A 16,930-nucleotide genomic window follows, 5' to 3' on the forward strand; every position below is an offset into this window, starting at 1 on the left:
ATGGAGAACTGTTGTTTAAGGCATTTATTAGGTCCAGGATCTCGGTTGAGTTTAAATATTATAAAGAGATGCAGGATTTGGAAACTTTTGTATTGCAGTGGTGTTTTAATGAGGTTTTTTGTACTGTGTTTGAGGGGGATTTAATTTTTAGTTTTTTGATGTGTTAAATGGTTGTGTGATAATGGTTTGATGTTTTTTTGGTATTGTCATAATAAAAGTATGGGTTAAAAATCAAATCTCTCTCTCTTTCTCTTTCTCTCTCTCACACACACAAACATGCACCTGCAGCTCTGTGGTTTTCTGTCAGGAATTCTGTGGTTTGAAGCAGGAGGTTTAACAGGACTAATAATAGATGAACATCTACTGTCTGACAGACTCTTATTAATGGTATTAAATGAGATTGATGGCTCATGTCTCACCCCTCTGAGTGAAGTGATTGTGTCTGTGCTGAATCTCCTCATAAACGGTCTCAGACATCGTCCTGTGTCTCCTCTTAGAGAGAGCTGTGAGTGTAGACAGACAAACCTGCATCAGTTCACAACACATGACTGATCACACACTGAATAAGACACAATATGACAGTCTCTGGATCTCTCCTACCTCTCCTCATCACTCTGTTCTGCTGAATCAGTGTAAGCAGTGGCACTAAAAGCAGTAAGAGCACAACTCCCAGAACAATCACAAGCACTGGGAGAGACTCTGGTGGAGGAGTTTGTGGAGGAGAGACTGATGTTGAGCGCACCGGAGGAGAAGCTGATGATGTTGTGGCAGGAGTAGTGGACACTGACACATCTGACAAGTCTGTCAAAACATAATAATATTCATGCAAATGATTGATTAAACACTCAACTATTATTAGCACTAAAATGTTCAAAAAAATCTTACTGTGACCTTCACAGGTGAGTGTAACAAGCTTCCTGCGTGAGCAGTCAGTGTTTTTATTCAAGGAGAGAGGACAGTCCCACAGGTGAATCTCATTCCCTCTGCACTCGACTTTGTTCATCCACACAACACCTTCACCAGCACCAAAGGTTGAATTCCCATCAGCTGCTCCACAACCCAGCTGCCTGCAGACCACCTGAGCATCGCTGATCTCCCACTGATCATCACAGACTGAGCCCCACACAGCGTTATGATACACCTCCAGCCTCCCAGAGCACCGGCCGTCCCCTCCACTCAGTCTGAGAGGAACATGACCTAAAACACACACACATCAGCTCTGACCAGCTTCAGCACATTTACAACAAAAACACACTGAATCAAGATGGTTTTAAATGTATGATGTAACTTACCTGAACACTGTTTCTGGTGAGGAGACGGTGAGATTGAACATGTCAGATGACTCCGAGGAGACTCCTGATTCTCCAGATTCTCCAGATTCTTATCCTCTGAGTTTAAAACATGAAGAGAACTGAACATTAGCACACAAGGTACAGAACATCATTCAGTAAAACATATCAGTGTGAAAACATAATTTAAGCCTCACAAATCAATGTATACTCTTTTCATCAGCTAAGTTTAGCTTTTCTTAAACATTAGTTTTTTCACAAAATATAAACATTTTGTTTAAAGAAACATGACTACTGAGACCATTTAAATCATTTAAATATCATCTCACTTGAGCAGGTGATTTTGGCCACTTCATCCTTACTATCACAGTCATTCTGTCCCCAGGGTGAAGATGGACACTGCCACAGATATGAATCATGTGGTCGACACTTCACTTTATCCAGCCAGTTAGGAGCTGATTTCACTCTTGCTGTAGAATCAGACAAAACACCAGATCTTGCACAGTTCAGCTCTTGACAGATCAGACTCACTGTGTCTCCGTCCATCTGGTTCCAGCACACATTACCCCAGGATCCATTGTAGAAAACCTCCAGATTCCCTTCACAGCCCTCAGTTAACCTGATCTCTTTAAACTCTAGATGGAAATGAAAAGAAAATATAATTTTAAAATATAAAATTTAGAAAAACCTGGACATTATGAACATGTGAATGTTTTAAAATGTTATTTCTAAAACCTTTATATTATTTTTAAGTATAATTTAATAATAATTTATAAATTATAAATTATAATTTACCTGAGCACACGACTCCTACATCCTCCTTGTGTTGACAGTCATGTTCTCCCCAGCCTGAAAAAGAGCAGCTCCACAGGGACGTCTCATTCCCCTCACACTCCACCTCATCCAGCCATATGTGTCCAGAACCAGGACCAAACCAGGCTGGTACCTGCTGGTTCCTGAGGGCCACTCCACACTGCAGCTGTCTGCACACCACATGAGCATCTTTAATATCCCAGGAGTCATCACACACTGTCCCCCATGAGCCGCTGTGAAAAACCTCCAGCCTCCCTGCACAGTCTCCCCCAGAACCCACCAACCTGATGGACCCCCGTCCTGATATTCAGAGACAGAAAAAACACTCTATTGATCACAAACAACTGAAGAATCTGTCCAGATGTTGTTCTTCTCACCGATGCAGGTGATTGACAGCTGTTGTGTGAAGCTGCAGTTGAGAGTTCGTGGAGATCTGCAGTTCCCCAGATGAGCTTCACTCCCAGAGCACTGGAAGCCCGTCACACACTCATGACTGTGTTCAGGACTGGATGAAGAGGAGCCAGAGAAGTTCAGCACAGAGCCACAGCCCAGCTGTCTGCAGACCACAGAGGATTCAGAGAGACTCCAGGAGTCCAGCAGAACTCTCCTCCAGACCTGATGGATGAAAACTTCCACCTCCCCCTCACATTGTCTCTCTCCAGACAACCGCACCAGATAGACCACAGAGGAACAATTGGAAAATAAATATGCTTTATATCAATATAACATTTATATAAGCAAATTTAAATAACACAATCATTAATCTTCAGTCGGAAATGTAAAGGGAATAAATATTGTATTTTGTATAAGATTAAGTCTTCCAGTAGCATAATGTTAGTAAATATTACAGTAATATAGACTCACTAGAGCAGATGACTCCAACATCTTGTCTATGGGAACATTCAGCTCGACTCCATGAAGAGATGGAACATTCTGAGAGTTTGGTTTCATTCCCATCACAATCAAAAACATCAGCCCAGATTTTAACAGTTCCTTCTCTAAACCAGTCTGATCCCACAACAGACACAGCAATCCCACAATTCAGCTGTTTACAGAGGACACTGGCAGCTCTCATATCCCAGCATGCATCACACACTGTGCCCCATTCATTGAGGAACTGAAGCTCCACTCTTCCAGAACAAGAGTCTGAACCGTTTACCAGCCTGAGATCTGTGTAACCTGGAGCAAAAACACATTTTTTACTGAAACTAAATATAATAAAAACTATAAAATAAATAAATAAATGAATAAACCAAAAAAACAACAACAAAAATAGAGATATTCTGAGTAATTTTCTGTTTAATATGGTCAAAGATCTCAAAGTGTGGTATTGATCAAACAAATTAATTGTAGCATTTAACAGTTGGAACTGTATAAAGTGGTTATTGTTTTTACCAGAGCATATCAGTCCTATGTCATTATTATGGGTACAATTTATATTTGAAGCTGACAACGAACAGTGTCGAATGTGTGATTCATTTCCTCTGCACTGAATCTCTTGTGTCCACATCTGAGCGTCTCCTTTGTCAAAAGCAGCTGCTCCCAGCACCTGTACAGGAGCCCCACAGTCCAGCTCTCTACACACAACCTCTGCATCCTGCTGGTCAAAGACAGCGTCACACACTGTGTACCATGTGTTCCCCTGAAGTATCTCTAATCTCCCGGAGCACAGGTGGAATCCATTGACGAGTCTGGGGTGGTGACCTGTGTTTATTTTACATAAGTAAATATCAATGTAACAAAATGTGTGATGTGCTAATTATTTCACTATTGAGATAAACATCAGTTCCTTTAAATATTTTTTTATAATAAAACATTTAAAGCAATTATACCAAATGGCTTACCTACGCATTTGACTCCAGCATCTTCACTATGATCACAGTCACTAACACCCCATCCTTCTGATCTACAGTTCTTCAGTGTTGACTCTGATCCACTACAGGCCACTTCATCCATCCAGATCGATCCTAATCCTTGTCCAAAACGAGCACTACCCAGAGCCTCTAAAGCCTCTCCACATCCCAGCTCTCTACACACCACTGCAGCATCAGTCATATCCCACTCATCATCACACACTGTTCCCCACTGACCATCATGAAGAACCTCCACTCTACCAGCACAGCGAGTGTTACCACCAACCAACCTAACAGTCTCAAAATCTGTACATGAAAGAGAGAGAAAAAGATGTAACCACCTACAAGAATATTGCAATGTTGAGAAACATAAGATATAAAAAAAAGTTAGTGAATACAAATATCTACGTACTTCAAGATGGACGAGAGAATATTACAAATAATCCTCTCATTAAATTGTTAGCCTGTAAAAGCTCAAATTTAATCGACAGTTAATGAACTATTGTCTTAAGATAAAATTTGTAGATTGTACTTAGACATCTATTCAGTTTTAAGAGATATAAGGCCAACATATAGATAAACTTCTCATTTAAACAAGTATAATTTCACCTCTTGCTGTCTATTTTGTACTCACCAGATGTGGTTAGAGTGATTATAGTGAAGAGTAAAACGAGTGTCAGACATCGCTCCATCATCTTCTGCTCGTCACACGTCTATTTGACTGTCAGCACAAGTTTCTCCTCTGCTCCCTCAAACACACTGAAGAAACTGGCTCCTGTCAGCCCCCTAAAGAGAGAGAGAGAGAGAGACTCACAGCTGCCAATGACACTCACTGTATTAGACACAACAGAGGAAATCATCAAACACAATCAGTGACAAATCAGAAAGCAGCATTTTTATTTTCTCCATATATATCAATAAAGTGTGAGCGCTGATGAGCGGGACTCCTCCTCCAGCGTGAAGAGACACTTCACTGAGGACAGACTCGTGTCAGTCAGAAGTCAGTGTGGAGATAAAGTCACACTAAACTTAAAGCAGATTGATACAGAAACACTGCAGCTTATATTCAGCATCAAAACCTGAACCTGAACACAGCAGACACAAGAACTGATGACTGACTGCTCACTTACTGAAGCTTTATTTCAAAATGATTTTTCTATAAATGTATAAATTAGAATAAACTGCACATTTTAACCCTCTGGAGTCTAAGGGTATTTTTGGGGCCTGGAGAAGTTTTGTCATGCCCTGATATTTGTGCTTTTTTCAGTTTCTTATAAATATCTAAATGGGTAAAGTCTAATATCACTGTAGTCAGCACAAACTGGGCTATAATAATATGTGAAATGCATGCATGTACATAATTGTATTTTTGAGAAAAAAAAATGTTATGCATGGTTAGTGAAAAACTAAAAATGTTAAATTGCTTGAATAAGGCCATAAAACACATACATAACATTGGTTCCCGGGATTGTTGAGGACTGGAGCTTGTAGCCTAGAATTTTTCTTTCTAAATTATGTAAAAATCATCTTGTTTACTCATTCACAGAAAACAATATATTGATTTAAATTTTCTAAGACACTTTTTGTTGGTAAAAGTCATATGCGAGTAGGCGTCAACTATCATGAATATCATTGTGATTTACACCTGAGAAGACAAAGCCCTGCATAATGAGCTGCATAATGAGCCTGTTGTTGTTGTTTTTTTTTAAGAAATAAATGTGCACAATATTAGGTGGATTTTACGTCACCATTATGATGTTCTAATCTAAAGCACAATAAACAGTGTGTTAATACATTATGAAATTAACTGAACTGATTGTGTACAACAGCAGAAGGCTATTCAGAAAAGATCTGTAAATAAAAATTGTATAATATATACCTTATATAAATTTGGCAACATATTAAGCTTAAGACATTTGTATAAGCGTGTTTAACCCTACAATGTGCAATACATCCAGCAGATGGCAGCATAACACCTCTTATTATAAAGAGCAGAGACAAGAGTCGTGTCCTTGTGTCACCACATGAGGGAGCTTCTCACTTTTTTCCAGACAGAATATGTTCATTTATTTATTCACAGCTAAATTACTATGGAGGGCCAGATTACTCAAAATTAAACAATTAAATAAATGTTGAAATATATAAATAAATTGTGGAATACATAATGAAATAATTAAATACATAAATGAATGCAGAGATGCAGAAATAAACATATAAATATTTATTTATTCATTCATAAATAATCTTAATTTATTTATGTATGTATTTATTTATAAATTTCTTCATTTATTTATGTTTAATTATGTATTTATTAATTAATTCATTTATTTCCTCCCTCCACATTTAATTTTCAAGGATATGGGTAACGGTTGTGGGCACATCACTCACCTTTCAAACTCGATTTCTTTGGTCGTTGTAATTTAGGCGCCTTTTTCTTGTTTTTATTTATTTATTTATGTATTTATTTATCATGAGCTATGGCTGAGGATGGTACAGTAAAAGATCTGTTGTTGACTCTTGCAGATGAAGTTGTCAATCAAAACGTTGACTATGACAACATTTTAATGTAGCTAACGACCATAAATAGCGCTGGGTCTGTAGAAATCTCTGTAGAATGCTGCTCTCTGTGTCCAGTGACTATAAGCTTACCAGGTTTTTACATACTTTGGGGGAGATCACCTCTTTATGTCCAAGTCTTATGTAGCTAAATGCTGAAATTGGGGTTTAATAATATGTGAAATCTTGTTTATGCCATATCTTTGCTTTTTGATTGCTTTAAGCTAAATTTAAGTTTTAACATTGAACACCACTGTCTCATTGCACAGGAAAGCAGCCACACATGACACTGAAATTTGCAGATTATATGAGGAAATGGAGCATCAAATCATTAATGAAAAAGATGGAACAAAGGTAAAACCTTTTTTTTTAACTGCTGATTGTGCATTTACACTACTGTTCTGCAGTTCAGGGTCCGTAAGATTTTGTATATATATAAAAAAAAGAATGAATACTTATATTGAGCAAGGAAGGACACATTAAATTGATCAAAATAACAGTGAAGACAATTATAATGTTACAAAGAAATCATCATATTTCAGATGAGTGCTGCTCTTCGGAACTTTGAACTTTCTATTAATCAAATAATCCTGAAAAAGAATTTATATAATTATTACAGCTTACACAAAAATATTTCAACATATTTTCAACATTGATAATAATAAGAATAATACTGAGTTTCTTCTGCAAGATCATGAAATGCTGAAGACTGGAAAACTGTCTGCTGAGAATTCAGCTTTGCCATCAAAAGAAAAAAAAAACATTCATTTTAAATATATTTAAATAGAAAATAGTTATTTTAAATTGTATAATGATATTTCACAATGTTACAGTTTCTTATCAAAAATGTGCAGCATTAGTGAGCATAAGAGACGTCTTTCAAAAACATTTAAAATAAAAAACATACCAACCCCAAACTTTTGACCACTAGTGCATGTGTGCAGTTCATACAGCTGATATATAACCTAGTCTACTTCATTTCAAACTATAGTTTCTGTTTCAGTCTGTTTCAGTCTTGTTATCACTTGTTCTCAGCTTGGAGATAATGGTGCATTGTTAATATTAAGGCTGTCCGAACTGAAATTAACTAGTATGTTAACGCTTTCTTCCAGGACTCTGAAAATCTACAGTCGTGCAGTCAAGACCGACAGCAGCGGCTCAGCTGTAAAGAACAGGAATTGGAGCAGCTTTTCCAAAAACAGAGGAGGGTTAGTGTCACGATTAAACATTCATAATCTTACAAAATGTTATACTTTTGTGCAACTCACATCCTTCTAACTCACAGCTTTCAAGTCATTCTCTTCATGTCTTTATTTTTTCAGTTGGAGGGACAATGTTGTGACCTTCATAGCGAACACAAGGTGAGTCGACTAGAGAACGTTAAACTCAACGAGGAGCTGTCTCGTGAACTTGAGCACACCTGCGAGGGGCTTGTGTTGGCTCAGGAGCAGCTGGGCATTCTGCAGGAGCAGGCCTATCGAAAGAGAGATGTCAGTCTAGACAATTATTACATACAGACAGAGATCCGACCAGTGTTTTTGAGTCTCTCATAAACTCAAATACTTTTCCCCCTCGCAGGGAGATGTATAGAATCACAGAAGGCTTGATGAAACAGCTGGATCTAGTCAGGTGAGCTTGGTACATGCTCACAGATGCTGTATATAAAGACAAACAACTAAAATCTTAAATCAAATGTTATTTTTCAGAGAAATGAATAAACATCTACGAGATGAGCGAGACATTAACTTTATGGTAAGTTTACCAATTGTAAGTTTTTTTATACTTATATTTTCCATTTTTAAAATGAAGTGGAAAATATAAATTCTAAAACACACACACACAAAAAAAATTACACACACACAAAAATATATATATATATTTTAGTTTTATTTTAAAAGTTATTTATTTTGTTTAATTAATTAATTTATGATTCAATTTAGTTTTGAAGAAGCTATAAAACATTTTTTATTGTCATAAAATAGTCCCATATTTCCAGTTGTCTTTTTTTCATTGTTTTGATGACTACTGTTACTCTAAATGGGGAAAATATTAATAATGGAAAATTAGTGGGTGTGCTGAAATTGTTTAATGTATGTGTATATCTGTATATCTAACAAGAGCATTTAAAACAAAAATCTCCTTGTATTTCACGACGGAAACGCAGTAATACAGTGAAAAAATCCTCACGCAGGCAAAGACTGAGCACAGCCTCGATGAAATACAATGAGAGGAAACCATCTGTCAGAAAGTGATAAAGCCTCACAAATATTCTCTTAGAATACCTACATGTATAATTTACTGACATGCAAACATTTATTCTCTCACCTCTCTCTGTCATTTTAGAGAAGTTGATAGAGAGGAAGTGACTCAGTGTTCTAACAGGAAGACCCTCCTCTTTAGCAGACGGTCTCTGTTCACCCTTCACCACAGGGGATGATGGGAAGCCGGAGGTGGATGGGCATTCTGAAAAAGTAGCTGGGGACTCAGAAGGTGTAAATGTTGTGGTGGATGTGGAGGATGTGCCACTGGATGGACAGCCTCTATGGAGAGTCATATCCATCGAGGAGGACCACCTCCCTCACCTGCTGCAAGGAGACCCTCAACTTCTTCTGCATCAGCTAAGTAAGGAAGAAGAAGTGCGGGGCAAAGAAGAAGGTGAGGGCCAATCTAGAGACAAGCTCCCTGTTCTCATCCAACGCTTCCCTTGCCTCTGCTGACTCTCCACCACCAGTTAGGACGAAGATGCCATTGAAGAAGAAATGGATCAACAGAAACATCCCCTCATCTGGACGGGGTCAACCTGTCGGAAAAGAGACCCTTTAGCAGGCAAGCATAACCTCATATGCAAAGAGGTTGAATATCATAACAAAATGTTTGCACGTAGAGATCTTAAAGAGATATAGTAACAACTTTTTTATTTTTTATTTATGTGTCAGAGAGAGGGCATAAAATTATTAGCTTTAGAAGCTAACAACGGTCCTTCAAGAACAGGTTTAGGCACCACTAGACTATGTGCCATTTAACGCGTAAAAGTGTTTTCTTTACTATGCACACTTTTCAACACAGCTAGCTTTAAACTTTAGTTTTAAGAGGTCACTCAGGGTATTTTCGGCTGAAGGGCCCTGAAGAGGGATCTGCTGCATCTCCTCAGCACCTCTTTAAGGTCATTCTGGTGGGAAATTCTAGTGTTGGCAAAACCACTCAGCTTCAACGCTTCTCTGATGGACAGTTTCATTCTGCCATGGAAAAGTTAAATTCATGACATTGACCAAGTACTCAGAATTGGTGCTCTGCATTTAACCCATCCAAGTGCACACACACAGCAGTGAGAAGTGAACACACACTCAGAGCAGTGGGCAGCTAGATCCAGCACCCAGGGAGCAACTGGGGGTTCAGTGCCTTGCTCAAGGGCACTTCAGTCATGGGTATTGAGGGTGGAAGAGAGCGCTGTTCATTCACTTCCTCCCACCTACAACTCCGGCCAGCACCAAGACTCGAACCAGTGGCCTTCGGGTTACAAGTTCAACTCTCTAACCATTAGGTCACAGCTGCCCCTGTGGGTGAGTTGCTCTCCTACTCCATGTGCAATTCACAATTTACTATTGTTCAGGTTAGTGTATAGACAGGATTTAAATCTTGACTTTGCAATTAGGATTTGCAGGAAATACAGTTTTGTTCTTTCAAGTTTGTTGCCCTTTTACTAGGTTTGCTTTTGTAACCAGTCCTTTGCTGAGCTGCTACCATCATCTGATTTTGTGTAAGAAGGCTCAGGACACTTTCACTTCTGTTCACCAAAGGAGATTTATTGACATCCACGCTCAGCATTAAGTCTGTGGATTAACATGAACAAAGTTTACATCTCTCTCGAGGCCATTCCAAAGACATTCCTCCCAACAGCATATACAATGACAATTGAGAAAGACAACATTAACACTGAAACATAGTATTAACATAGTACAAGAACATAGAAGAAAACAAACAATAAGAGTGAAGTAACTGTGGATTCACATGAACAAAGTTTACATCTCTCTCTCTCTCTCTCTCTTCCTCTCTCTCATGGGCATTCCAAAGACATTCCTGTATGATATAATATTTTTTAGCTAATTAATGACTCAAAACCATGCCTATATCATACGGCCCACGTGACATAACTTCATATTCTTAATCTACTTGCGCATGAAACTTATAACAGAACACTGCATACAGTCTCAGAAGTACTTATAATAGGATCTTTTTTTACACTTTGCAAACTTAATTCAGCAATAAAATGGAAAGTTCTGATAAACCTCTCACCAGCATATACAGAGAAGCGTGCACTCACGTGAAAATGGCGTCAGTAGAGCGCAGACAGAAATTTTCAAAAAATTAAACAGTGAACAACAGCATCGACAAATATTGCTTGAAGAAAATAGAAATAAATCAATAATACAATAACAAATAACCCCTAATACAATAAAATGATTTTAGTGGGGAAAAAAACAATGTGTTACATTCAAACTGTATTCACTATAACTACATTGGATCAGATGGAAGGATTACTCCTCTCTCTTTTGCTAACTGTTATGATTTATATGGCCATTGATTCACCAAAGTTTGCAACCTTTGAAATCTAAAGTCTGTGCATCATTATTGTGTATAGCATTTATTATTTCTTAAAGGCTTTTCAGTTAATCATGTTTAAATGTGTGTTCGTGTGTTAGTTAAAGCCCACTATGCTATATTAGATGGATTTGTTAAGGCAGGAGGCATCACATGAAAGGGCTTGAGAAGTCACACTGCCTGCATTTAAACCCTGGCACACACTGACTGTACAGCAGACTGTCAAACACCATCAATTCACTTTCTGCAGGGTTTATAGTTTCACCCCTGAACTGTACAGTTTCATAAATAATCTGGACTCTTAAAAATTATGAATTTCATTGTATTAGGTACAAACAAACCAAAATTAATCTTCAAAAAACAATTTTAATCAATTCACTTGTATGTTCCACACAGAAATATTACACAACAGGCCATTATAAAGCAATGTCACTGTGCCCTGCAGGTATCGCAGCATTACCAAGCAGTTTTTTCCGTAAGGCAAATGGTGTGGTGGTCATCTATGACATCACAATGGAGGACAGTTTCAGATGAGTCCGCCCCTGGCTGATCAGCATACAGGAGGCCGTAGGCGACCCTATACCTGTCATGATCCTTGGCAACAAATTGGAGAATGAGAGAGAAGTGCAGACAAAGGAGGCTGAGCAGAAGTGTGGACGTCTCTTATGATGTCAATCACACAGTATATCATAGGAAAATATTAATAATACCAAAATTGCTTTGTTTTATATATATGCAACTTTAATATGTATTACTTATTTTAGATTATTATTATTATTATCATCATCTTACAAGTATTTTAATGAACACTGATTTGTAAATACAACTTGTTTATTATTTTTATATTATTTTGTTGTTTTATTTATTTTAATTCATGCTTTAAGTGTCCTGAGGGAGCAGGAAGACAGAGTATGGGTAAATACTAAAGAAATTGAAGGGTTGGTTCATCCAAAAATGAAAATTATGTCATTAATGACTCAGCCTCATATTGTTCCAAACCCGTGAGACCTCCGTTCATCCTCAGAACACAGTTTAAGATATTTTAGATTTAGTCCGAGAGCTTTCAGTCCATCTATTGAAAATGTGTGTACGGTATACTGTCCAAGTCCAGAAAGGTATGGAAAACATAATCAAAGTAGTCCATGTGACATCAGAGGGTCAGTTAGAATTTGTTGAAGCATCGAAAATACATTATGGTCCAAAAACAAAAAAAATAACGACTTGAAAGACAAAAAAAATGTTGCTGCGTTCCATGAACGCACTCACAACAGACCCGGAAGAGAAGACGGTGCTGAATAAAGTCATAATTGTTGTTATTTTTGGACCAACATGTATTTCAGAATCAATTACCAAAAGAATCAGTTCAGTTCAGAAGTGCTCTGAGTCAGTCTGCTTCACACTGAATCACACATACACAGTATCATCAGCTCCTCGGTTCTCGAATCAGACGCGTCCAACAGAAACAGTTCTTGGTTCAGTGTGCTGGTGATCTGAAAACTGATGCAACAAATGCTTGACTCGAGAACGAGAAACGCTCTGGCAGTGGGCATGTACGTTCGTTATCTGGCTCTGCTGCACAAATCCCCCCCCCCCCCCCGCCTTTATTTAAGACTGGCCTTTATTTGTCCGTGTTGACCACGCCTCCGGCAACTATAAGAGGCCCGGCATTTATATGACTACCGGTTTTTATTTGAGGAATTACGGTAATTTTCATTTTTGGATGAACTAACCCTTTAATTTGATATCAAATACATTTGTATATGTGTCCAGCAGATGGTAGCAAAGCTCTTATTATAAAGAAAAGCAGACGAGAGTCTTGTCCTTGTGTCACCACATGAAGGAGCTCCTCACTTTATTCCAGAAAAAAAAGTTCATTTATTTATTCAGTTACATTTTTATTAAATGTAGAGCTTATTTCTCAGCACATTCATTTGACTTTTTTTTTGCTGCTGCTATAATATACTCTAACACTCAGAATGAATTACACTGTAGCAGTAATAGTGATATTTCTCATATTTTAATTTGTTTTTTAAATTATAATCTAAAAAGCAGGGGCGGACTTAACCAATAAGCTTAGGGCCGAATCAGATATAAACAGATCATTAGGAACACGTCAGTTAGAAATAAAGAGTTCACTCAAAACAAGGGGAGTTTGCTTTTAGCAGTTATGGCACACATAGTTGGAACCAGCTTCCAGAAGAGATCAGATGTGCTCAACAGTACACATTCAGATCCAGACTCAAAACACATCTGTGCATGTGTGCATTTGCTGAATGTGCGCAGTGCTATATACGACTGATTCCACTGCATCTATCCTCTTTTTTATTCTAAACCGTATTAATGAATTTTTAAATAATTTTTATTGTAATAATTTTTATTTAATTTTTTTCCCATTTATAAAACTTTGAAATGCCATTATTTAGCCTATTAAATGTGCAATATCCTAGCCTAATACTTAATTTATTATCTCTTATTTGACACAACATAAACAGCTGGCAGTAACTATGGCTGCTGTTTGGTAATTGTTGAGAATGTGAAGTATGATGAAGACACAAATAAATAAGTTCATAAAGCGTTACAGTATACATTTACTGTATACTGCTTGCAGTGTAGAAACTGTGGGTTACACAAGTTTGTATAATTCAATTTTGTAAACTTATTGCACGCAAGAAAGAAAAGTGATGAGAGCAATGAGGGACAGGTGCCCTATTAGAGCTTTATATCTAGTAGCGCCTCTTATGTTATTGTTACAGTTACCCCCTTAAGGCTCAGACGAGGTTTCCGTCCTCTACACAGTGCCTCTCTCAGGTTTGGGGCTGTTTTCAAAATCAGAGAAAAATAGGTGTGGGTTGGCGGATGGTTTATTTATTTAATGCAGCGACTTTCAGGTGATGTTTGAGCATTTCTACTTACAACTCTTCACGGCCATTTAGGGTTCTTCTATTTCATTTAAAACTGTGTTTATGAGGTCACTCGCTAAAATGTTCATAAATGAAACTGATTTCATGGACAGGAAACTTTCCAGTTCACTAACAGCATCAAAGCCCAGCAATTGCAGATATGGAAATACTAGTGCAGATAACACATTGCTTCATGCTTCTCGCTTTGAGTTCTTTTTAGTTAGCCTATTAAATCAAATGTAGACTACATTTTTAAAGATTCAAAAGTATTATTATTCAAAAGTATATTTTAGCAATGTTTGTCAAGAACACATTAGTTTACATATATGAATTCATATAGTATATTAGTAGGGCATTTAAACAGATATAAACAGTTCTTCATACAGCAAAAGTTTGCAGCTGCACTTGTATTTGTTTATACTGCAATACCGATCTAGTCCTTTGTTGGCAGTGAATCAACTGAATCAATGTAGTTCACTCAGCAAAACTGTAACGAGATATTAACATGAAAATAAAATAAGAAAAAAAGATTGTTCGATGAAGAGGATACTGACCTAAAATCAACCGAAACTAACCAGCAGCTCCAGACTATCTCTGTCAGCAGTGAGAAGATGTAATGTTGTGTGCAGCTTTGAATGACTCGGTACTGCAGGGAAGGACAATTTCCGACCAAACGAATATTAAAAGAATCAAAAGTAGCAGGACATAACCATGTTTTCATGTATGACTGCAGCATTTGTGTAGATGAAATTACCGTGACGTCACATAAAAGGCTACTGTGCTTGTTTTATATTGATGGAGAAAACGTACTCGGTTACGAACGTAACCTCGGTTCCCTGAGATACGGAACGAGTACTGCGTATGGGGAAAAGCTCCTTTTTTCCTCGATACTGAAGCCTTTTTTCAATAACGCAGTGCAACTGCACTGCCATTGGTTTAATCTGTAAACTTTTTTAAACCAATGACAGCGCTGCGTAGCTGCGCGAGCCTGTGGCGATGCAGCGCGCCAAAGCCCGCCAGAATGGGCGGGGCGAATGGCTATATAAGCAGGCAATCACCAGAGGAAATCAGGTCATACGACTGAAGCAACGACACTGAACCCGCAGCCTCGTGGCACGGCATATAACGCAGTACTCGTTCCGTATCTCAGGGAACCGAGGTTACGTTCGTAACCGAGTACATTCCCTTTCGATACTTCACTCATACTGCGTATGGGGAACGAATTCAACCGCGGCGTGCCACGGTAGGGAACGACAAGACTTAACTTGAACACCCTGGGGTCCAGAGGATAAGTGAGAGGGCCGGAGCCATCGAACCCTTGACGCTACACTGCTGAGAGGGAGCTAGCTCCCTGGAGGTGGTATGATGACAGAGTCTGCTAGAGGCTGTCGTATCAAACCGAAAGAACCCGAGCATGCAAGGTCGGGATATCCAAGTTATAGAACCTGACAAAAGTGGACGGCGAGGACCAGCCGGCCGCCTCACAGATGTCCTTGATAGAGACACCACTAGACCAGGCCCATGAAGCAGCCATCCCTCTAGTAGAGTGGGCTCTAACTCCTATGGGGCACTCAAGGCCCATAGAGGAGTAACATAGAGCGATAGCTTCAACTATCCAACGCGAGAGGCGTTGCTTTGAGACCGAAGACCCTTTGGTGCGGTCACCAAAGCAGACAAAAAGCTGGTCAGATTGCCTGAACGGCTGAGACCGCTCAATGTAAATTCTCAAAGCCCTCACTGGGCAGAGTAAATCCAGCTCTCGCTCACCTGACAACGGAGGCAGAGCTGAGAGGGAAATTACCTGTGCTCTGAATGGCGTCGAGAGCATTTTAGGTACGTAGCCATGCCTGGGTTTTAAAATGACCTTAGAGTCATTGGGCCCAAACTCAAGGCATGCAGGGCTCACCGAGAGGGCCTGCAAATCGCCAACACGCTTGACCGATGCTAGAGCAAGTAGCAGAGCGGTTTTGAGCGTTAGGGGCCGAAGGTCAGCTGACCGCAGCGGTTCAAAGGGAGGTCCTTTGAGTGCTCCAAGGACCGTGTGAAGGTCCCAAGTGGGAACGGTAAGAGGGCGTGGGGGCTTCAACCGCCTAGCACCTCTCAGGAAACGCACAATGAGGCTGTGTCGACCCACTGATTGGCCAGCAATAGGAGCATGAAATGCTGCAATGGCTGCTACGTACACTTTGAGTGTGGAAGGGGTGAGACCCTTTTCTAGACGCTCCTGGAGAAATGACAGTATTGGAGATACATCACACTCAACAGGGTCTTTGTTTTGTGCTAAGCACCAGTCAACAAAGACTGACCATTTTTGGGCATAGAGGCGTCTTGTAGACGGGGCTCTTGCCTGAGCAATGGTGTGTAGTACGTCCCCGGGGAGGCTCATAGGCTCCCATCGAGGGACCATACATGCAGAGCCCAGAGTTCTGGCTGTGGATGCCAGATTGTCCTGTTCGCCTGAGAGAGGAGGTCCCGCCTCAGGGGGATCGGCCATGGGGCTTTCATGGAAAGCCTGAAAAGCTCTGAGGACCAAACTTGGGTCCTCCAGAGTGGGGCCACTAGGAGGACTCTGTGTCTGTCTTCCCTGACTCGTCTGATGACCTGAGGGATCAGAGCAATCGGGGGAAAAGCATAAAGAAGGAGGCTGGGCCAGTTGTGGGCCAGTGCATCTGTTTCCTTTGAAAAATAAGTTGGGCAATGAGAGTTGCTTTCTGAGGCGAAGAGGTCGACCTCTGCCTTCCCGAAAATCTCCCAGATTTTGAGAACTGTCTGGGGATGGAGCATCCACTCGTCCGAGGGGACATTGCTCCGTGAAAGCATGTCTGCTCCCAGATTCGTCTTGCCAGGTATGTGTGTCGCCTTGAGCGATCGCAACCTGGGTAATGCCCATTCCAAGAGGCGCTTTGCCAGTGCGCAGAGG

At 39.6% G+C, this 16,930-nt stretch overlaps 1 protein-coding gene and 1 pseudogene across 1 annotated transcript; one reads left to right on the forward strand and one right to left on the reverse strand.

The window, feature by feature from the left end:
- Window positions 1–1,288: 1,288 nt before the first annotated feature.
- On the reverse strand, window positions 1,289–2,358 carry LOC113081293 (scavenger receptor cysteine-rich type 1 protein M130-like; the record flags this gene model as incomplete). Its single annotated transcript, XM_026253368.1, has 3 exons — window positions 1,289–1,380; window positions 1,619–1,924; window positions 2,085–2,358. Coding segments are annotated over 3 exons (672 nt in total), but the record flags the coding sequence as incomplete, so codon positions are not given.
- Window positions 2,359–6,432: 4,074 nt separating this feature from the next.
- On the forward strand, window positions 6,433–9,773 carry LOC113081294 (uncharacterized; annotated as a pseudogene).
- Window positions 9,774–16,930: the final 7,157 nt, after the last annotated feature.

The sequence above is a fragment of the Carassius auratus genome, unplaced genomic scaffold (genome assembly GCF_003368295.1).
Source record: "Carassius auratus strain Wakin unplaced genomic scaffold, ASM336829v1 scaf_tig00033656, whole genome shotgun sequence".
NCBI lineage: Eukaryota > Metazoa > Chordata > Actinopteri > Cypriniformes > Cyprinidae > Carassius > Carassius auratus.